This window comes from Loxodonta africana, chromosome 4 (genome assembly GCF_030014295.1).
Source record: "Loxodonta africana isolate mLoxAfr1 chromosome 4, mLoxAfr1.hap2, whole genome shotgun sequence".
NCBI classification, from domain to species: domain Eukaryota; kingdom Metazoa; phylum Chordata; class Mammalia; order Proboscidea; family Elephantidae; genus Loxodonta; species Loxodonta africana.
In genome coordinates this window covers 30558108-30582157 of record NC_087345.1, presented here as the reverse complement: position 1 = coordinate 30582157, position 24050 = coordinate 30558108, and the positions used below count along the sequence as shown (strand labels likewise).

The 24050-nt window shown below is 39.8% G+C and overlaps 1 protein-coding gene across 1 annotated transcript in view; it reads left to right on the top strand.

The window, feature by feature from the left end:
* NR1H4 (nuclear receptor subfamily 1 group H member 4) overlaps positions 1-24050 on the top strand; it is a 60093-nt gene that overhangs the window by 1915 nt on the left and 34128 nt on the right. Inside the window, exon 2 of the mRNA XM_023538761.2 lies at positions 10251-10616. Within this exon, the coding sequence (XP_023394529.2) occupies positions 10251-10616 (366 nt within the window). The remainder of the gene's footprint in view (positions 1-10250; positions 10617-24050) is intronic.

The window sequence follows — 24050 nt, the reverse complement described above, 5'->3', positions numbered from 1 at the left end:
GTGTCTTAGTCATCTAGTGCTGCTGTAACAGAAATACCACAAGTGGATGGCTTTCTAACAGTAAAGCAGGCCAGAAGTGCAAAATCAGGGCTTCAGCTCCAGGGGAAGGCTTTCTTTCTCTGTCAGCCCTGGAGGAAGGTCTTTCTCATCAATCTTCCCCTAGACTAGGAGTTTTCTGCCCAGGAACCCCAGGTCTAAAGGATGTGCTCTGCTCCTGGTGCCTCTTTCTTTGTGGTGTGAGGTCCCCACTCTCTGCTTGCTTCGCTTTCCTTTTATCTCTTGAGAGATAAAAGATGGTGCAGGCCAGACCCCAGGTAAACTCCCTGTACATTGGATCAGAGATGTGACCTGGTAAAGGTGTTACAATCCCACCCTCATCCTCTTTAACATAAAATTACAATCACAAAATGGAGGACAACCACAGAATACTGGGAATCATGGCCTAACCAAGTTAATACACACATTTTTGGGGGGACATAATTCAATCCATGATATTCCATTCTTTGGCCCCCCTAAAATCACTTTCTTGCAACATGCAAAACATATTCATCTCATCATATCATAGAGAAAGTCTTAACTCTGAGTTCAAAACCCAAAAATTCCTCTTCATCTGTGAAATCTAGAATACAAGTTATCTGCTTCCAAAGGTACAGTGGCAGAACCGGCACAAGGTAGACATTTCCATTACAAATGGGAGAAACTGGAGGGAAAGAAGGCATAACAGGCACCAAGCAAGTCAGCAGAACACATTACATTAGCCCTCAAAGCTTTGAGAATAATCTTCTGTTCTCTCAGACCATTTACACAATAGCCCTGCCCTCTAGACTCTAGGTATTGACCACACTCTCCAGTTTCTGAGTGGAGGCACCTCAGCCCTGGGCTTCAGCTCCGCCTTCCAGGCCTACTGGGACAGCAACTCTGTTCCCTTGGCGTTAGGTGCACCATTCTCCTAGTCCATCTGAGTGGTGACTCCACCCTTACAAACACCAGAGACCATGGCTCCATCCTTTGAAAACCCCTGAGGTCATGCCATACCTTTTGAGACTGAGGCAGCTTGGTTCCTTGTATTCTTTGTCTCTTCAGCCTCTGCTTCCTGGTTTCTTGGCCTCTCAGCTTCTTGGGCCTTATGCCCGCATATGCCCTCCTGGGGCAAGTGTTCCAAAGCTCTGTAGCTCCACCAATAAGTGCCCGGAGGCAACCACTCCACCAGGAAACCTCCTGCACACAGGCACTCAGCTTTCTTGCTCCATGGGTAGGCAAGCCTAGCTCCACTGATAAGTACCCAGAGGCACCCCACTCCACCAGGAAGCCTCCGGCTCATAGGCAGTCACCTCTCTCTCTCTCAGTGGGTCGGCTCCAGCGCTGTCTGGGGGTGGTCTCCTGATTTTGCTGCTGCTGCCAGTTAGCTGCTGTTGCCACCTCTCTGCTGCTGCAAGTTCTCTGCTGCTGCTGGTTCTCTATTCACTCACAGGTTCAAAACCACTTCCACATTCTAGGTATCTGTTAAAGCAGCATCCCACTCTCTAAGTACCAAATTCTGTCTTAGCCATCCAGTGCTGCTGTAACAGAAATACCGCAAGCGGATGGCTTTAACAAAGAGAAGTTTATTTTCTCACGGTAAAGTAGGCTAAAAGTCCAAATTCTGGATATCAGCTCCAGGGTAAGGCTTTCTCTCTCTTTTGGCTCTGGAGGAAGGTCTTTCTTGTCAACCTTCCCCTAGACTAGGAGCTTCTCTGCATAGGAACCCCAGGTCTTAAGGATGCACTCTGCTCCCAGTGCTTCTTTGTTGGTGGTATGAGGTCCCCACTCTCTGCTTGCTTCCCTTTCCTTTTATCTCTTGAGAGATAAAAGATGGTGCAGGCCAGACCCCAGGGAAACACCCTTTACATTGGATCAGGGATGTGACCTCGTAAGCGTATTACATCCCACCCTAATCCTCTTTAACGTAAAATTACAATCCTAAAGTGGAGGACAACCACAGAATTCTGGGAATCATGGCCTAAGCAAGTTAATACACACATTTTTGGGAGCACACAATTTAATCCATGACAGTCAGCATTGTGCCAGGGGTGAAAAAATGGAGATAACCTAGATGTTTCTAAGGTGCATCAGAAATTTTGAGATCATGGCGTCATTGTCATTACATGAAATGGATTCTCCCATCTGGGTACACAGTGGTTCTAATTACAGACTCCTTACAATTGCACTGTCTAATACGGTAGTCATTGGCCATATGCTGTTATTAATTTTAAATTTTTATTATTTGAAATTAAATCTAATTTAAAATTCAGTTCCTTAGTTACACTGATCACATTTCAAGTGTTCAATACCTCATGTGGTTGTTGTTTTTAGCTGCTCCGACTGATGGCTACCCCATGGCCGACAGAAACAAAACACTGCCCTGTACCACGTCATGCCCATGACAGGTTGCAGATCAGACTGCTGTGATCCATAGGGTTTTCACTGGCTGGTTTTTGGAAGCAGATCACCAGGTCTTTCTTCCTAGCCCATCTTAGTCTGGAAGCTTTGCCAAATCCTGCTTAGCATCATAGCAGTACACAAGCTTCCACTGATAGACGAGAGCTTGAGGTACATTGCTTGAGAACTAAACCTGGGTCTCCTGAGTGGAAGGTGAGAATTCTACTACTCAACCACCACTGCCCTCCCCCATGTGGTTAGTGGGTACCATATTGGACAACATAGGTATAGAATACTTCCATCATCTCAGAAACTTCTCTTAGATGGTGCTGCTTTAGACAATCCGTATTGAAATCTAGAGAAGCTCTATCCAGGAGAATTTTGCTTTCCATGGTAAGAGTTCTGAGATTCCCCTGAAGTCTATCCATGGCTTTCTACTTAAGAACTCTTTCCTAAACCGTCATGGAGAATTTCCTGTCATAAAGGAATCCAAAATCTCCCATTTCTTAATGGCCGATTCCCCAGAAAAACTCAAAAATCCAAACTTTATATTTTCCCTTTGAATTCTATTAAAGTAGAAATAAATTTACCTTTTTTGGCAAGCATACTCCAACCATGAAAGTTGATCTACCTCTTGCCAACTTTACTCTCAATCAGAGAAAATACTGTATGTGTTTACTTGACACACTACCCGTTCCCAGCATACACAAAAGAGAAAGACTGGGGCCTTTTCTGTTTGTTCACAGTTGTATCTGCAGAGCCTAGCATAGTGTCCAGCAAGTAGCAAGTGCTCAATGCATATTTACAAATGAAAGAACTTCCTTGATCCTTACATCATCAAAACAGACTGATACATGTTAATAATTAGTAATTAACTATTGTGAAAATCAAGACATTGCTGGGTTCTTTAGGAAACAACATGTCTCTTTATGGCATTTGTCAAAACTTTTCCTCAACAATTGTGTATTATACTCACAGCTAACTCATGGGATAGCAAAGCTAGATGTTCTATTTTACAGAAGAAATTGAAACCTAGAAAGGTTAGGTGGTTATTGAACGTCTCACAGTCAGTTAATTGTAGAAGTTGTTCTAGTCTCACTGTTTTAGTTTATGCTGGCCATGCTGATTCTTTGATCGTAAGTTGCCTGTATGTTTATCTTCTCTGCTCTCTGGAGACATGGTAAGGACACTGTAAAATACTAGAAAAAGAATGTACTTTGGGAATAAAAGCATTGCTTTCACAATACCTTGTATTGTTCGTGTACTCTTAACACGTTTTGCTGTTTTAGTGTTGTGTTATGCATATCTTTGCAAAAGCTTTCCACTGTAATCTAAATGATCTTGAAGAGAGATCTGATATTGTTTGAATCCTTATCTGACTTGAGTTGGGACACCATTTTGTTCCTTGATTATGAAAATATTTGTTTTGTTGAAATGATGCTCAGAGACCTTGGAATTGTCATTATGTGGTAAGAAAAAAGCTGCATCATTGCTTGGGTTCTATCATTCCAGATTCTATCACTAACTGACTGGCCTTGGGCAAGTTGCTTGAACTCGCTAGGACCTGTGGGCTGTGGGCAGAGAGAAACTACCCACCCCCTCCAAAAAAAAAAAAAAAAAAGAAACCCACCGCCATTAAGTTGATTCCAATTCTATTCAGAGTGGAACAGCCCCATAGAGTTTCCAAGGAGCAACTGGTGGATTTGAACCTGCCAGCCTTTTGGTTAGCAGCCATAGCACTTAACTACTATACCACCAGGGTTTCCAGAGAGAAGCTGGATTGGGAGAACTCAGTGAGATAGGCTGGAGGATAAAATCTAGGTATAAGTGAAATGAATGCTTTTTAGTTCTTTTCTATCTTATTCACTCCAGAAATTTAGTAATATTTGGTTACGAAACAGTTTAGAATTTTGCTTAAACTTAATCTTTTCTTTTGTGGTCATAAGAAAAAGCACTATTGCTAAAACTTTTTGTCTGTCACATACACTGATTCGATACTGGCTTTATATGGACAAGTCAGGCATGAAAGAGAGGAAACTGATTTTTCCACAGATACTGTATTCTTTGTGGTCTGTCAATCATTTCCTGGGTCAGTGCAGAAAGCATTTTTTTAACAAACATTTAATATGTATATACTTCACTTCGTCATTGTAGCAAAGCCTTGAATTCTAATGCTCATAAGCTATTAGTTATGTATTTATGAAGATTTTAGATATAAAAAAGAACTATAAGATCATCAGGCATAAAGCCTTCACTTCACAGATGAGCAAACGGGGTTCCAGGCAGGATGAGTCAGGAATGGTTTCTCAAGGCCACATAACAAGATTCAGAATCAGGACTCTTGGCAACCTAGGGGTCACACAAGTTCAAATCTCAGTGGCTTAGGTATGCAAAATTGCCTACTTCCTCTGTGATTCAGGGAACTCATTTGTACTCCTGGAGACAATAATATTACCTATACCATAGGTAATAAATAAGAACATAGAGGTGCCTGGCACTAGGAAGGACTCTATAAAAAGTTTCTGCCAATAATAATAATAATTTCAACCATCTTTTGAGTACAAAGAAGAGCATTCTACCTGTATAGGTACATGGTTCCACAATTCCTTATTGATACTTACAAAACTCAAAAAGCTCTGAAAAACCAAACTTTTTTTTTCTTCATAATTTGGCATAAACACTTTTGGCACCAAAATCTGACTTTAATGTATGAGAGATTATCTCTAGTTTTTTTATTTATCCCATTTTATGTGAATGTTTATAAGCTCCACTGTGGAAAATGTTGCTGTTTGATTACGGTTTCTGTCCCAGGCTATCCTGGGACTTCTAGGTAATATACAGATAACACTATATTAGTCTCAGGAGTTCCTCATGGCACCAATGGTTAAGTACTTGACTACATAAACCAGAAGTTTGGTGGTTCAAATCCACCCAGAAAAGCTTCAGAAGAAAGGCCTGGTGATTTGATCATGAAAGGTCACAGCCTTGAAAACCCTGTGGAGTGGCAGCTTTACTCTGCAACGCTTGGAGTCATCATGAGTTGGCATCTACTCAACAGCAACTGCTTTTTTATATTGCAACCCCAAAACTTCTGAATTCCAAACTACATATGAACTAAGGATTTCAAATGAGAAACTGTGGACCTGTATTATCTTATTTAATCCTCAGAAAAACCCTGGATTTAGATATGTCCATTCCAGGTTTGCTGCTGTGAAAACTGAGGCTCATGAGTAGATTAATTCATTTGCTCAAAGTTCCACTGTTTGTATGAGGTGGAGTTGGAATTTCAGTCTAAGGCTCTCTGAGTATGCTTTGAAGAATGAGACACATTGGTATACTTTCCTGTATCTTATTTATGTCTATTAAATGTTTTAGGATTTGTATAATTTAACTATTTTTATTTTTAAAGGAGCTGTAATTTAATGTTTCTAACAAACAGAACATTTTTGCAACCTAATAGGTGTCTACTGCCTAGTGGTTTTATACTTAAGGGGCTCATTTAATAACAATCGTAATAAACCCATTGTTGTCAAGTTGATTCCAACTCATAGCGACCAACAACCAATGTAATGAAGCCTTAACAAGGAGAAAATTGCCAATGAAAAGATGCTTACCTTTGCACCCCTCACAAGCCAGCACATTTATAGAGAGTTTATGAGGCTTTCCACAGGATTTCCCCGACTGTAACCTTTATGGGAGCAGACTGCCACTTCTTTCTCCCACAGAGTGACTGGTAAGTTCTAACTGCCAACCTTTCGATTAGCAGCTGAATATTTAGCCGCTGCACCACCAGGACTCCTTAATAATAGTAATGGGAATAATAATTGTTATTTTTACTGTAATAGCTATAATTCATAGAGCCCTTCCTGTATGCTAACCATTTAGAAAACTCTTGAAAAGTATTATCTCATTTAATCCTTACATCAACCTAGTGAAGTAGGTATTATTATTCCCTGTTTTATGAAGAGAAAACCAAGACTTATGGATGTTAAGTAAATTGCCAAGATGCACATGGATAATAAGTTAACAGAGATGGGATTTGAACTCAGATAGGCCTTGATGATAGAAGTGACGCCGAAGATAATTTGATAGAATTTTGCAAGACCAATAACTTATTCATTGGAAATATCTTTTTTTTTTTTTTTAAAAAAAAAACAACATAAATGGCAACTATACATATACCACTTGCCAGATGGAACACACGGGAATCAAATCGACTACATTTGTGGAAAGAGACGACGGAAAAGTTCAATATCATTAGTCAGAACAAGATTAGGGGCTGACTTTGGAACAGACCATCAATTGCTCATAAGCAAATTCAAGTTGAAACTGAAGAAAATTAAAACCAGTCCATGATGGCCAAAGTATGTCCTTGAGCATGTCCCACTTGAATTTAGACAACACCTTAAGAATAGATTTAATGCATTGAACACTAATGACTGAAGGCCAGACAAGTTGTGGGATGACATCAAGGACATCATACATGAAGAAAGCAAAAGGTCATTAAAATGCCAAGAAAGAAAAGACCAAAATGGATGTGAGAAAAGACTCTGAAACTTGCTCTTGAACGTAGAGTAGCTAAAATAAATGGAAAAATGAAGTCAAAGAGCTGAATGGAAGATTTCAAAGGGCAGCTCGAGAAGATGAAGTAAGGTATTACAATGAAATATGCAGAGACCTGGAAAACCAAAAGGGAGGAACACACTTGACATTTCTCAAAATGAAAGAACTGAAGAAAAAATTGAAGACTTAAGTTGAAATATTGAAGGATTCTATTGGCAAAATATTGAATGACCCAGGAAGCATCAAAATAAGATGGAAGTTATATACAGAATGACTATACCAAAAAGAATTGGTAAATGTTCAATCATTTCAGGAGGTAGCATATGATCAAGAAACAATTGAAAGGAGTCCAAGCTGCACTACTGAAGGCACTGGCAAAAAACAAGCCTCCAGAAATTGATGGAATACCAATTGAGATGTTTCAACAAAAAAGCACAACACTGGAAGCACTCAATAGTCTATACCAAGAAATCTGGAAGACAGCTACATGGCCAACCAACCGTAAGAGACGCATATCTGTGCCCATTTCAAAGAAAGGCGATCCAACAGAATGTGGAAGTTATCGAACAATATCATTAATATCATACACAAGTAAAATTTTGCTAAAGGTGATTCAAAAATGTTCATAGCAGTACATTGACAGGGAGCTGCCAGAAATTCAAGCTGGATTCAGAAGAGGACGTGTAACGAGAGATATCATTGCTGATGTCAGATGGATCTTGGCTGAAAACAGAGAATACCAGAAAGATGTTTCTCTGTGTTTTATTGACTGTTTAGATCTCAAGAAATTATGGATAACATTGGGAGGAATGGGAATTCCAGAACACTTAACTGTGCTCATGAGGAACCTGTACGTAGACCAAGAGGCAATCATTCCAAAAGAACAAGAAGATACTGTGTGGTTTAAAATAGGGTGAGGTGTGCATCAAGGTTATAGCTTTTCACCATACTTATTCAGTTTGTGTACTGAGGAAATAATCTGAGAAACTGGACTGTGTGAAGAAGAACACAGCTTCAGGATTGCAGGAAGACTTATTAACAACCTGTGATATGCAGATGACACAACCTTGTTTGCTGAAAGTGAAGGGGCATTGAAGCATTTACTGATGAAGATCCACACCTCAACATAAAGAAAACAAAAATCTTCACAACTGGACCAATAAGCAGCATCATGATAAACAGAGAAAATATTGAAGTTGTCAAGGATTTCATTTTATTTGGATCTGTAATCAACACCCATAGAAGCAGCAGTCAAAAAAATCAAACAAAGTATTGCACTGAACAAATCTGCTGCAAAAGACCTCCTTCAAGTGTTAAAAAGAAAGATGTCACTTTGAGGATTAAAACCCCCCCAAAAACCAGACCCATTGCCATTGAGTTGATTGTGACTCATAGTGACCCTATATAGATCACTGATGATTGAGGACTAAGGTACATGTAAAAACAGCATGGGGGCAGTGTCTGATCTCCTTCAACCCCACAAGGGGGAAGGAAAACCAAGATCAACACCACAAGGCTGGTCCCTATGAGGCAGGGTTCAGACATGCCTCCTCTCTCCACTGTCTTTACCAATTCTGACACCAACTATCTCTCCCACAGCACTCTTTGCTGGGTTTGATAATTCATTGCAATGGCCACACAGAATTCAAAGACCATACTTATAATTATGGGGTTTATTAGGGAAGTAACATTTACATTTCAGGCTTAGGAACACTCAAGATACACTTCTTCCATCAGGATAGCCGTCTTCCTAGCTGTGTTCACAGGCATGCTTCTCCCTGGCCCTCAGTCTGTGCCCAAAGGCACTCAGCTTTCTCTGTAGGCGGGGAAGCCTACCATGCCACCTCTTGCTGCCGTGTCTCTGTGGCTGGGTGTCTCCTGCTAGTCTTTCCTTCCTTGCTGGTGGGATCCTACCCTCTGCTCTGGAATTGGCTACCTTTTAAGGCAAAACTGACCAATCCCCTTTATAGGCCACAATTACCTTATCACACAATTACCTGGGTAGGAGTTACAAGAACATGGCTAGAAAGGCCACACATGAAAGTAATTAATCCACAGCAGTGCAACTGACCCAAGCCATGATATTTTCAATTGCCTCATATGCATGCAAAAACTGGACACTGAATAAGGAAGACATAGACGAATTGATGCCTTTGAATTATGGTGTTGGTAAAGAATATTGAATATACCACAGATTGCCAGGAAAACGAACAAGCCTGCCTCAGAAGAAGTATAGCCAGAAGGCTCCTGAGAATGGAGGATGGCGAGACTTTGTCTCATGTGCTCATGACTGTGAGGATGGCACAGGACCGGGCAGTGTTTCATTCTGTTGTACAAAAGGTCGCTATGAGTTGGAATTGACTTGATGGCACTTAACGACAACAACAACAGAAGCAACCCAAATGTCCATCAACATATGACTGAATAAACAAAATGTGGTATATACATATGATGGAATATTAATCATAAAGAGAAATGAAGTCCTGATTCATCTCATGTATGGGTGAACCTTGAAAACATGCTGAGTGAAATAAGTCAGCCAAATCTAGTCCGCAATACCCAGAACAGGCAAATGCACAGAGACAAAAGTATCTTAGTGGTTATCAGGGACTGGGAGGAGGGGGGATTGCAGAGTTGTTGCTTAATGGGTAGAGTTTCTGCTTGGGGTGATGCTAAAGTCTTAGAAATATATAGTTGTGATGGTTGCACAACGTGGCGAATGTAATTAATGTTATTGAATTGTACATGCAAAAAAGGTTGAAATGGCAAATACTTTGCTATTTACATTTTTACTACAATAAAAATAATTTTTAAAAAAGAATATTTGCTTTCTCAATAGTGTGAATTGTCAGACTTTTTTAACCATTGCACTTTTGAGGATGAAAAAATGTTATAGTGTCAATTTGAATTTTTTAAATTAGGGCAATTCTGGTCTTTTTGTATGTTTATAAAACACTCGTGTTTATATTTCTAAAAAATTTCCATTCATGTCCTTTATTGTTTTATACCCCACAGGGTTGCTGAATGTTTCCTTACTGGTTTGTGAGAACTCTTTACATATTAACGATATGAGTCTTTGGTCTGTCCTCTATGTCACTTTTAATTCTTTTTACAGTTTTTTTTTTTTGCTGTACTAAAGTTGTTGATTTTTATGTAGTCAAATATTTCAGTCTTAGGTAGAATCCACACTCCTAACCATTATACTAAGCTGCCTCTCTAATTTACAGGATGATGGCATTAATTCCAGTTTTCTTGTCATTTTTGTCCAGGTGTACTCACAGAACAAGCTGCATGTCCTCTGGGCCAGAATCTAGAAGTCGAATCGTATTTACAATACAGCAATGTTCAGTTTCCCCAAGTTCAGCCACAGATTTCCTCATCGTCTTATTATTCCAACTTGGGTTTCTACCCCCAGCAGCCTGAAGAGTGGTACTCTCCTGGAATATATGAACTCAGGCGAATGCCAGCTGAGTCTCTCTACCAGGGTGAGACGGAGGTACCAGAGATTCCTGTAATCAAGAAGGCTCGAATGGGTACATCAGCGGGGAGAATTAAGGGGGACGAGCTGTGTGTTGTTTGTGGAGATAGGGCATCTGGATACCACTATAACGCACTGACCTGTGAGGGTTGCAAAGGTAAGCATCTTTTAGTTGGCAATTTTCTCCTTGGTAAGGCTTCACTACACTGGTTGTTGAAATTCCTTGAACTGGATTCTTTGGTTTTCCTTGGTAACTTCCCATTTTCTCCTCTCCTTCTACTTCCACATCTTTGTTGGAATGTCATAGATCTCTAGGAAAAGTCCCTTAGAATATTTGGCTTGGCTATGGCTTTCTCCTATTCACAATTTTATACATAGTTAATAGGAATTGTGACTAAATTTAGTTAGTCGTGGGTTTTGTTTAAGTGTTCAGCTACTAATTGAAAGGTTAACAGTCTGAACCCACCCAGAGGTGCCTCAGAAGACCTGGCAATCTGCTTCTAAAGTGTCACAGCCTTGAAAACACTATGGAGCGAAGCTCTACTCTGCAACACATGGGGTCTCCTCGAGTCAGAAGCAACTTGACTACTGTGGGTTTCATTTTTTGGCATGGTGGGTTTTGTATAGGTTATTGTTTCTTTAAAACAAAGAAAATTATTGGACTCACTTCTTTAAAAATTAAGATCAGAGAAAATAAGATGTTATTCAATCAATATTTTAAAACACACTTTTATGTTCATTAGTTAATTGAGAAAAAGACAGCAAGAAAAATAGAGGGGAAAAAAGAAGTAACAGTAGCCTACGTTCAGCAAATATTTTATTTGGCAGGAACATAGATCTGTGATGGGTACTATGGGGGAAAACCATAAGGAAAGTGTAATTCATTTATGATGAATGAAATACAGTACACTACATGAAAAAGAATCAACATAAAGTCCTGAGTTATCTTCCAAAAGTGACTCAGATAATAAGTTTGTAAAATTTCAGAGGAAAGAACAAAATGGAATAGTAGGGTCATCTATTTATTCTTGTATTCGTTCATTCAGCAAACCCTTATTGAATGCCTACCATGTGTCAGGCATTCTGCTAGCTTCTGGGCCATTCAAAATAGGAAGTGCCTCTTGAGCAAAATTTGTTAGAGTGCCAAATTGAGGTTCTTAGGCCAATGATTGCCATGAAAGTAAACAGAGGGCCCAGTCACATAAGAATGGCTCAGGGATGTGTAGAACCTTTAAAAGCTCAAATGATCAGATTATGTAAAACCATATTTGTTGTTGTTGTTACTTGCCATCTAGTGGATTCTGACTCATAAAGACCCTGTGTATAATAGAATGAACTACTGGCTGGCACTATATAATCCTCACAATTGCTGCTAAGCTTGACCCTATTGTTATAGCCACTGTGTCAATCCATCTCATTGAAGGTCTTCTTTTTTTTTGCTGACCTTCTACTTTATCAACCATGATATCCTTCTCCAGGGAATGGTCCCTCCTGATAACTTCTCCGAAGTACGTGAGATGAAATTTCACCATCCTCTGGTCTAAGGAGGATTCTGGCTTTACTTCTTCCAAGACAGATTTGTTCATTCTTCTAGCAATCCATTGCTACTCTCTGTTTAAGAGCAAGTTTCAGAGTCTCTGTGGACATTGATTTTAGTCTTTCTTTTTTGTTCTCTTTTTAATGACCTTTTGCTTTCTACACGTATAATATCCTAGATGTCATCCCACAACTTGTCTGGTCTTAAGTCATTAGTGCTCAATGCATCAAATCGTTTCTTGAGATGGACTCTAAATTCAAGTGGAATATATTCCTAGCTGTATTTTGGCTCTTGTGGACTTGTTTTAATTTTCTTCAACTTCAATTTGAACTTGCATATGAGCAATTGATGGTCTGTTCCGAAGTTGGCCCTTGGCCTTGTTCCGACTGATGATATTGAGCCTCTCCATTGTCTGTTTCCACAGATCTAGTTGATTTGAATCCTGAGTGTTCCATCCAGCGAGCTCTATGTGTATAGTCAGTCACCATTATGTTGTTGAAAAAGGGTATTTGCAATGACTAAGTCTTTGGTCTTGCAAAATTCTATCATGTGATCTCCAGTGTTGTTTCTATTACCAGGGCCATATTTTTCAACTATAGGTTCTTCTTTGTTTACAACTTTTGTATTCCAATCTCTGCATCTTGATTATATGTTTGATCAATTTCAGGCCACAGAAGTTGGTAAAAATCTTCATCTTCATCTTTGGCATTAGTAGTTGATGTGTAAATTTGAAGAATGGTAGTATTATCTGGTCTTCATTGTAGGTGTGTGGATAGTATCCTATCACTGACAGCATTGTACTTCAGGATAACTCTTGAAATGTTCTTTTTGACAATGAGTGTGATGGCATTTCTCCTCAATTTGTCATTCTGGCATAGTAGACCATATGACTGTCTGATTCAAAATGGTCAATAACAGTCCATCTGAGCTCATTGATGCCTACAGTATTGATCTTTATGTGCTCCATTTCATTTTTGATGACTTCCAATTTTCCTAGATTCATACTTTGTAATTTCCACGTTCTGATTATTAATGTACATTTCCAGCCGTTTCTTTTCATTTTGAGTTGTGCCGCATCTGCAAATGAAGGTCGTGAAAGCTTTACTCCATCCATGTCATTAAGATCAGCTCTACTTTGACAAGGCAGCTCTTCCCTAGTTGTATTTTGAGTCTCTTCCAACCTGAGGGGCTTATCTTCTGGCACTATATCAGACAATGTTCTGTGGCTATTCATAGGAGTAGGTTACTGTATTAGTCACCACTTAAAAACTTGGTGTGAATTCATTAGATTTTTTTCTTTTTGATAAAGAAGTATTAATGCACCAAATATGAAAGCCAAAACAGATGTATAAGGAAATTTTTAAAGATCTCACTTTAGGACCTCCAAAAGGTCTCTTTTTTTTTTGGCGGTGAGGCAAGCTTGAATAGATGAAAAAACTTATACAAAAGTGCCTGCAGACATTGGCAAATGTCTCCTGGAGGACCAAATTACTCCATTTGAGAACCACTGAGATAAACTACTCAGTTAAAAGTATTATTATAATGAAGTGTTTCTCAAACGAGTTAGATATGGAACTTTCTTAAAGGAAACCATTTCTCGAATGTCTCTAATGTTGACTCAAATTGCTTTTATCAAATTCCTTATGCTATTTTTTAATACACTAAAAGCTTTTTACACAACAAAAGAGCAAAGAAATTTACAAAATTAAATACAGACCAAGTTACAAAACCAATAAAATGTATTAGATGATGTGGTTCTATTGTTCAAAATGTTACTCTGGTTTTAATACGAAAGCACAGGTTCTTTCCAGTTTGTTATGTCTATACCATATGACATATGGGAGCCTCAATTGCCCACTGTTTTTCTCTGTTCAAACAACTGGTTCATCCAAACGTTGTTTCATCTTGAGCTCCATTTGGCCATTCTCTGAGCAGGGCACAGCCCATGTATATTAAGTTTATCTTTGTCTTCTTTTCATAGCTTTTGACAAGCAAATCACACCTCTTGGTATTAATGAGATCATGAGCACAAACAAAAATGAGAGCAATTAATTTGAATGGCAGTATAAGATGGTCATAGAGATGATTCAGAGAATGCCATTATCAATTTTTATTAAAGGTTTTCATAAGAGAAAAATTTTTAAATAAATTTAATATCTATAAATGACTTAGGGAAAAGTCTAGTATGTTGTCAAAACTCAGTAAATGCCTGTTATTGTTATTACATAGCGTGTAATAACGATGTGGTATTATTCTGCTTATATCCATAAATGTGGATGCCGAACCCATTATCAGTTGTTTGGCCAGACCTCGACGGCAGTGGGTTGGTGAGTTTATTCTATTTGACATCGATTCGAATTACCAAAAGCCACTTCACCTCGGCTACATAGACTAATGCTACTCAAAGTGTGGTCTCTAGATTAACAGAAGAAGCATCACTCAAGAACTTATAGGAAATGCAAATTATTGGACCCTACCCCAGACCTGGAACCCTGGTGGTGAAGTGGTTAAGAGCTATGGTTGCTAACCAAAAGGTTAGCAGTTCCACTCTACCAGCCTCTCCTGTGGGGCAGTTCTAGTCTGTACTATAGGGTTGCTATTAGTCGGGATCAACTCAACGGCAATGGGTTTGGGTTTTTTTGTTGTTTTTTTTTTTTACCCCAGACCTGCTGAATCAGAATCTCTGGAAATGGGACCCAAGAATCTGTGTTTTAACAAAACTTCCATGCAAAGTTTGAGAATTACTTGCATAAACCATATCTAATAGGCACCTGAGGGGACTCATGGCCAAACAGCTTGGATGTATATTGTGACTGTAAAATACCCAAGGGCGGGAGCAGAGAACACAGGGTTTGCTGCTCTCCATGAAGTCATCAAAAGGAAAGTTCAACAGATAAAAATATGGACCGGAAACTTGGACTAGAAAGACACAAAGTCTAATCTAAGTCGTGCTTTCTGCTTGGGGAAAAAGAAATAGAAAAGAACATGTGTAGTCTGTTCTGAAACTCTGAATCAAAAGAAAAATCCTGTTATAAATATTTTTGAACTTACAAATTTCAGTGTCAGTGATATGCCAACTCTTGTGGCAGACAGTCTACAAACATTTCTCGGGTCTTTGCAGCAACTGTAAATGGTAGGTATTTTTATGCCTATTTTAAAGGTGAGGAGTAAGCGTATCATTTCACAGAGAAGCATATCATTTCACAAAGATATACTGAGGTCAGTGCTAATAGCTTATAAATTTACTATACTCTAGTAGTAAACTTATTAACCCTCGTATATTATTCCCATTTTATGGAGGAAGAAACTGAAGTACAAGAGTTTAAGCAACTTATCCAAAGCTTCACAGCTAATAAGGGGGTGGATCTTCAAATCTACAGTTTATAAATCTGACTCCAGAGCCTATGATATTAACCACCAGGCTATGATGCCTTTTATTGCTTGGCAGTGATCATTCTACTTTTTAGCTATGTGCTCAAGACCAATATTAGCTCATTCAGGAGCCAAAGGAAGAAAAACACTTAAGGATTATGGAATAAAACAAGGGACTAAACCCCTGAAGTCAGTAACCTGGGACAGATTACCTCTTCAGAGGCGAACGCTATACAGAAACTTGGTCCTCCTGAAAATTCCAGGGTGTGCCAGTGTAAATAGAGTGATAATAGTGGGCCAAGGACAACCTTAGGAAACCCCAACTTTAAAGGTGGGCAGAGGAAGAGAAGCCCATAAGGGACATAGAATAGGAGAGGTTAGAGATAGGAGGCTGACATGAAAGTGCTGGGTCTGAGGAGACAAGGGGACAGAGAAAGTGGTTAAAAGAGAAACGAGTCTCAGGGAAGTATAAGGAGGAGCTGATTTTGGACGCAGATACATTTTTAAGAGCAGAGAAAGGCAGAATTTTTAAATTGATTTTGATTTGAGACTTTTGCTCCATTGCTGCAGCAGAAGAACAAGGGTGTGAGGGAGGGCACAAGATGAATGGAGAGTGACCCATAACGGAAAGTGACGATGACTGCCATTTGCTCAGCACCAGATTAAATCAAGAGCTTTCTTTCCCCCTCGGTTATCAGTGGAGCACATGAGTATGTCTAAATGAATTTTGATTCAAACCCCAGCTCTCAACCAAAAAAACCAATCGGCAACTGACTGAAGATTTCAAACAGTCGCATTTCCAGATAGGTCAGTGTCAGTCAGTCACGTTCATTTCAATGCCAGGAGAGTCTACAAATGGTACAGTTCTTAAAAGGCATTGTATGAATAAATGGGATGACTCTGTTGTCCTTTTGGAGCCTTGGGGCACAGTGGTTAAGAGCTCAGCTGCTAACCAAAAGGTTGACAGTTTGAATCTACCAGCCACTTCTTGGAAACACTATGGGGCAGTTTTACTCTGTCCTATAGGATCGCCATGAGTCAGAAGTGTCTCGATGGCAACCGGTTTTTTTTTAATTGTCCTTTTGATTATATTTTTATATAAGATAATGAACCAGCATTAGACTTAGCTCTGAAGTTTTAGAAAAGCTTCCAAAATTATCTTAAGTATTCTGGCGTATACAATAGATACAGAGTGTTTCCAATGAGTTCTATGTTTAGGGATCTCTGTGAAAGCCAAGAAGCCCTGCCCAAATGCAAACTTACTAAAATTCTATTTGAGATCAAATGAGAACTGATTTTATAAAATTTAATATAATGATCCTAATGAACTTTATAGGTCACGTTATCTTAGAGCTTGATGCAAGAGGGATTCCAAAGCATTTCATTGGATTGGAAGCCATTTGTAATAAATGTTATAAAACCCATAGGCAAAGTAGGACTCTGAAGGCAAACAACCTAAATTCTAATCCCAACTGATTCTCTTCCCAGCTTTCTCAAGTTTCTTAACCTCTCTGGGCTTCAGACTCCTCACCTGTAAAATAAGGTTATTAATTAATAAATAAAGATGAGGAGGAGGAGGGTGATATGATAAGGATAGATAATGTTTATCAGTGATTATTATATGCAGGCACTGTTCTGGGGGCTTTATGTGTGTTAATTCATTTAACTGGCACGACAACCTTTTGAAGTAGGTATCTAGGGGTTGTCATGAGGATTAAGTAAGATAACGCATATAGAGAAACTAACTTTGTAAAAGTTAATTGCCAATGGCAAACCCTCAATAAATTCCTGCTGTTACTATTGTACTGCTATAAAGAAAAAATAAGACATTGTTTTTTAAAACATTCAGGGCCTGCCTTTTATATAGCTAATTGCAATGCAATTAATTAATTCTGAGCTTCAGTATTAATTCTGAACTTCAGTAGGAGATTTGTTTTTTGGTTATTCAAAATCATAAGGCCAAACAATCTAATAAATCTTTTTAAAAATTGCTAGGATTTATTGTGTTCATGTACAATGCTAAAAGGAAATAGATGCATTTTGTCTCACAGTTTGTGTGGCTGAACTGATGAATAAATTCAGGGGTCTTTTATTTTTAATCCTTATAAGAAAAGATTCTAAAAACCATTAACCTGTATAGTTTGAGCCAGCCAATTTATTAATACTATACCTTGCGCTGTCTTAAACTTTAATCCTGAGCTTTGTATTAATAGATTACAGCGAAGGGAGAAACCTACTAGAGCTGCCTCCAAGGCAAACTCTAAAATAGGCAATTCCAAAATGACTCTAAAAAGAAGAGTGATCTCATTGACGAGCCTCTGAGATTCCCGGTTCACCTCTCTGAGGATGCTTTGTGTTTCTGCAACCTTTTTTTAAATTGTTGTCTTTGATGGGGGGAAGGGAGACGGCAAAATGTGCCATCGGACAGAACGCTCTGATCCTTTTCTTCTGGGCATGGGGACTTCCAGTTCCTCTTGGGCATTGCCCTCCATCTCTGGCTCCAGTGCCCACATTCATTGCTTGCAACAGCACGCAAATACCACTGTGTCCATGGCTTAACACATCAGTTGGAAAACCTTTTCTGTAAAGGGTCAGATAGTAATATTTTAGGCTCTGTGAGCCTTAAAGTCTCTGTCACAGCTGCTCCATTGTACCATTGCTGTGACAAGACGACTGTGTTCCAATAATATTTTATTTATGGACACCGAAATTGGAGTGTTGTATAATTTTTACGTATCGTGAAATACTACTCTTGTTTTGATATTTTTTCCGATCAAAAATGTAAAAAAAATTCTTTGCTTATAAGGCATATAAAAAACAGGTAGTGGATCAGATTTGACCCATGGGCCATAGTTTGGCAACTCCTGGTTTAGCACGATGCTTCAGAGCCATCTCTATCTCCTTGCATCTGGACTTGGAGCTTCCTCCATTGCCCTACCTCCTACTTTCTTCTGTCTGTTTGGGGCCATGATTTCCATCATTTTTATTTCTTCTTAAATGTGCCGTATCTGCTTTCAATCTTTTGATACACTAACGAAGTTGTGTTTTAACTCTTTCATAGACTATGGTATAGACCCTGGTGGCATAGTGGTTAAGTCCTATGGCTGCTAACCAAAAGGTCAGCAGTTCGAATCCACCAGGCTCTCCTTAGAAACTCTATGGGGCAGTTCTACTCTGACCTATAGGGTCACTATGAGTAGGAATTGACTCGACGACAGCGGGTTTGGTTTTTGGTTTTTATAGACTGTGCCGTCTTAATTAACTTTTCTCTCATTTCATGGCATTTTTTGACAGAAGGGAGAATAGAAGCTTGATAAATAGAAGCTTTGAGAAATGGTTTGCAAATTTGCCTATTTTTTGAATGATGTCTAGGCAACTTCCAAAAATTATTCAAAGTTAGTTCTTTTAAAGTTTGTTTGAGAAAAATAATAATAAAAATTATAGTTGGTAAAACTGAGTAAATGTTGAAAAAGGCAGGTAGACATCTTTTGTGTGTGTTTCTGTGACTTTCCAAGAGATTAAGGGAAAAGAACAAAACCTAAAATCCGCCCTTAACCCCTTGCTGTCAAGTTGATTCCGACTCATAGCAACCCTGTAGGACAGAGGAGAGCTGCTCCATAGGGTTTCTAAGGAGCGGCTAGCGGATTCAAACTGCCGACCTTTTGGTTAGAAACCAAGCTCTTAACCACTACATCACCGGGGCTCCATCCACGCTTAGAAGGAATGAAATAGTCAGCAATAAGTTTTGCCATCTGCATTTCAAAAGTTGGAGGGTATAAAATGGTAGTAGTGGTAATAATAGCACCAGAACCTACCTCACTTCATGGGTGGTAATGAGGATCACCATCAGCACAAAGCTGATTCCCGTGAAATGGAGGTCAGACATACTTCCACTCTCCAACCTTATTACCGTTCTGACACCAGCCATCCATCCCATGGCACTGTCTACTTCTCCTCTGGGTTCTGTAATTCATTGCAATGGCCACACAGAACTCACAGATTATACTTACAGTTAAGTGATTTATTAAGGAAGTAACAAGGTCTGACTCGGGATCAGGATCCACAGACTACAGCTCAGGATCAGGAAGCACTAGGCAAAGTCTCCCTTCTTCAGTGCCGGACAGCTCTCACAGCTCTTCTGGACCGTGGAGACCTCCTCTTGGCCCCCTGAGGACAGGGTTCTCTGGCCCTGTCATTTGTCACTGCCAGCTCTGCTGCTGGGCCCCTTCCAGGCTCCTCGCTGTCTTCAGCATTATAGTCCTTGACCTGTGCTACAGTTCTTTTAGGAGGTTCCTTGCCTCCTTTCTCTCTGTTTCTTCTTTTTTCTTTTCTTCCTTCCTTCTGCTTCTTCCTGCTGGTTCTCTCCCTGCTTCTTTTTGTCTGTAAAACCTGGGTGGGGTTGGCTGCTTACATACACAACTCTTTGTCAATTTCAAGGCATGGCCCCTCCCAGTGGGGGAGCCACAGACTGACCAATCCCCTCTCAGTAGGCCACAGACACTTCATTTGTGTAGCAGGTTACAACTCACCTCATTTGTATAGTCTGTTGACCAATCCCTGCAAGGTGCATACAAATCACAGGGCAAGCTGCAGCCTAGGACCAGACAAAAAGTATCAAAACCAAGTTGTTTACAGATCACAGGAAATGTTGATCAACCTGGACAAAGGTAACCCTCTAGGGTAGAAAACTATGACAAAGGTAACTCCTCAGGGCTTAGGGGAAAAATCTCTCAACTTGTTCTTCCAAAGACTCAAGGCAAAAGGCCATATAAAGGAACTCATTTCACCAAGGGGGGTTTTGTTTGTTTGTTTTGTTTTTAATGGCGGATAAAAACATACCCTGGTGGCATAGTGGTTAAAAGTTCAGTTGCTAACCAAAAGATCAGCAGTTCAAATCCACTAGGCTCTCCTTGGAGCAGTTCTACTCTGTCCTATAGGGTTGCTATGAGTTGGAATCGACTCAACAGCAGTGGGTTTGGTTTTTGGTTTGGTCCCGGGCTGTCAGTCATCTATGACAAAATTCTAAAGATTTTAGCAAGCAGCTCAAGGAGAAGGACTGAGATCCTAAAGAGAAGTCTAAGAAACTGTGTGATGGAGATTAAAAACAACAAAAAAAGTTGCCATCGAGTTGATTCTGGCTTATGGCAACCCCATATATGTCAGAGTAAAACTGTGCTCCATAGGGTTTTCAATGGCTGATTTTTTGGAAGTGTGTTGGCCTTTCTTCCGAGGCACCTCTGGGTAGACTCAAATGTCCACCCTTTTGGTTAGCAGCCAAGCATGTTAACCATTTGTACCACCCAGGGACTGCTATTTTTTGGGTACTATAATAATTCAGAAAAATACAAAAAAAAAAATCCATTGCCCTTGAGTTGATTCCAACTCTTCAAGGATAGAGTAGAACTGCCCCATACAGTTCCCAAGGAGCAGCTGATGGATTCAAACTGCCGACCTTCTGGTTAGTAGCCATGCTCTTAACCACTGTGCCACCAGGGCACCAATATATTCACATGGTTCCATATTTAAAAGCTATACAAGAATTTAGTGAAAAGGTTTATCCCAGCTTTATGCTACCCACCCAGCTCCTCTACCTGTAGGCAAATGATATTACTAATTGTTTAGGTATTACTCTAGGCAAATTCTAACTCATATTTCTGTTCAACTTTTTTTTTCCCATTTTTTGGGGGGTGGGGTGAAAGGGGATGGCTCTCTTTACTCCACAGTGAGCTGAGGCAGAACTAAAAAAAAAAGAACTAAAGGCTGCCTTTATTTGGGTCATATTGGGTATAAAGATCACAGGGTGCTCAGTTCTGTGTGTCATTTTTTAAAAAGCCTGGAGAACCTCAAAGTTTTTAAAGATCATTCAACATTTTATTGACTTCTGGGTAATGCACAGCCTACTGTCAGCTAGAGTTCCGCGTGTGTGTGTGCGTATGTGTGCTTGAGTTGGGAATAAGGTGTGGTATGTGGAGGCCAACTGTCTAAAGAAGCAGAAAAGCAGTGCATACTATCATCTACAGAATTGAGGGATCCATTTAAAAGCACCATCTTATAGGTATTCAGGAGCCTTGGTGGTGCAGTGGTTAAGAGCTACAGCTGCTAAATGAAAGGCTGGCAATGCAAATCCACCAGCCAAACCCTATGGAAACCCTATGGGGCAGTTCTACTCTGTCCTATAGGGTTGCTATGAGTCAGAATCGACTTGATAGCAATGGGTTATAGCTATTCACCTGCCACCCCAGGAATCTTCTTAGAGCTACACATTCCCCAGATGGCATTGCTAGCCCTCTCTACTCATCTTTCATTACTCAGGAGCCTCTGTTTCTCAGCGAATTTCCTTTCCATTCATTTTCAAATGACTTTTCTGATATGAGCATTGTTGAATATGCACAGGAGAGAGCAAGAGAGTGGCAGGAGTATGTGTACAGATCGATTTGCATAAGTATAAATACAGTATATGTGCCCACATTTAAATGATATAATGATAATATTGTGTTGCCACCTCAGAGTGAAAGCTAATTAATTCAGCTATTGAGATGATAATGGTTTCTCTCTCAGTTAATATCAGAGTAAAAGAAAAAACAAAAAAACCTGCGGAATTGTCCTACGCACTGTTCCTGTGACTCATCTTGGAATCAGGAATTTTATTCTGTTAACTATTGAGCTGTCTATCAGCATCTATGACAGTTTTAAAGAAAAACTTTGCAGGGAGGGGCTGAAGACTGACTCATGTTAGCTAAAATGGCCATGGAGCTCAGTGATTTGATCTCAGGGGAAAAAAATTGTCTTTTGTCTACAGTCCCTTTTAAAATACATGCTTTGGTATTTGCACTCCAATATCAGCACTGATCTGAAGCACAAAGTCTTTTTTTAGACTTTATTTGGTTGGGTTTGATATTTAGGAAAACGTGAAGATCTTCCTACTGAAATGTACACCAGTTGACAAATTCACAAGCCAGTTGGTGACATTGTTAACTTTGACATCTTTAACTTTTCCTTCAGCCTGCATTTTCATATTACTTAGTTACCAAGCCATGAATGTTCTGTCTCCTCTTCCTGGTTCTTGCTGCCCAGTCTAGCTCAGACATTGATCACTTCTCGGCTATACTATGCTAAGCGTGCTTCCTCCAGTCTTATCTCCCAGTTTCACCTTTTTTCGCCTTGCTCCAAGGATTTGGAAACCCTGGTGGCATAGTGGTTAAGAGCCTGGCTGCTAACCAAAAGGTCGGCAGTTCGAATCCACCAGGCACTCGTTGGAAACTCTATGAGGCAGTTCTACTCTGTCCTGTAGGGTCACTATGAATCGGAATTGGCTTGATGGTAACGGGTTTGGTTTTCCAAGGATTCTTGCCAACATGCGGTTCAGGTCATACCTCTCCTGTGAAAACACGTTAATGGATTTTCTCTTCCTACACAGTCGAGTCCCAACTCCTTTGCTTGACATTCACAGCCGTTTAGTCATATTCTGTTCCTACTTCATCCCCTTACTCAAAAAAAAAAAAGAAAGAAATAAAACCAGTTGCAGTGGAGTCAAATCCTGACAAATAGTGGCCCCGTGTGTGTCAGAGTAGAAGTGTACTCCACTGGATTTTCAATGGCTAATTTTTTTTTTTTTTTTGAAATAGATATCCAGGCCTGTCTTCTGAGGTACCTCTGGATGGACTCAAGCCACCAGCCTTTGAGTTAGCAGCCGAGCCGTTAATCATTTGCCCCACTTAGAGAAACTTCCCCTTACTCATCTCCCACTCTTTCTGTTCACTCTTCCTTCCCTTCAAGATGAACTAGTCACCTGTCCTTGAAACCTCCATAACCCCCTGCCTTTGCTCATTCACAGAAAGCTCTTCTTCCCTCGTGGTTCATGTTTCACAATCCAACTTACTCTCCAAGGCTCAGCTCAAATTCTTTCTTCATGAAGGCTTTCCTGATCCTCCTACTCAGAATTAATCAGGACTGCCCCACCCTCGTGGAGCAGCAGTTGAGAGCTATGGCTGCCAACCAAAAGGTCAGCAGTTCGAATCCACTAGCTGTTCTTTGGAAACCCTATGAGACAGTTCTACTCTGTCCTTTAGGGTTGCTATGGTTTGGAATCAACTCGATGGCAATGAGTTTGGTTTGCCTCCCCCCTCCCTGCCCATATACTGCCTTTTCTTCAAGACACTTAACTCCAAACTGTTGGAAAATTGCCATATTATACTTATTTTATTACAGTAATTTGTCATATTGCTTTCTGCTGGAAATATTGTCATGGTAAAAATGCTAATTTCTGTGTCTACAATGTAGTTGCTGGCCCCCCCTTAAACGTGGCACAATCTTTACAAGCATATAATGTGGCAATGAAATGGTCGCTTTTGCCTCTACATTCCAAAAATGTATTATTTATTAGCTATTCTATCATTCTACATTGTATTACTTTGTCAATTTACTTCTTTGTCTTCCCATTAAGTTGGAATCTCTCTAGATAGGGAATGTCCTATTCATTTTGGTATCTCCCAGGTCATGGAAAATACTTTTTAGACTAAGCAAAACAAAACCCGTTGCTGTCAAGTTGATTTGGACTCATAGTGACCCTATAGGACAGAGTAGAACTGCCCCATAGAGTTTCCAAGGAGCAGTTGGTGGATCCGAACTGCTGACTTTTTGGTTAGCAGTTGTAGCTTTTAACCACTGTGCCACCAGGGCTCC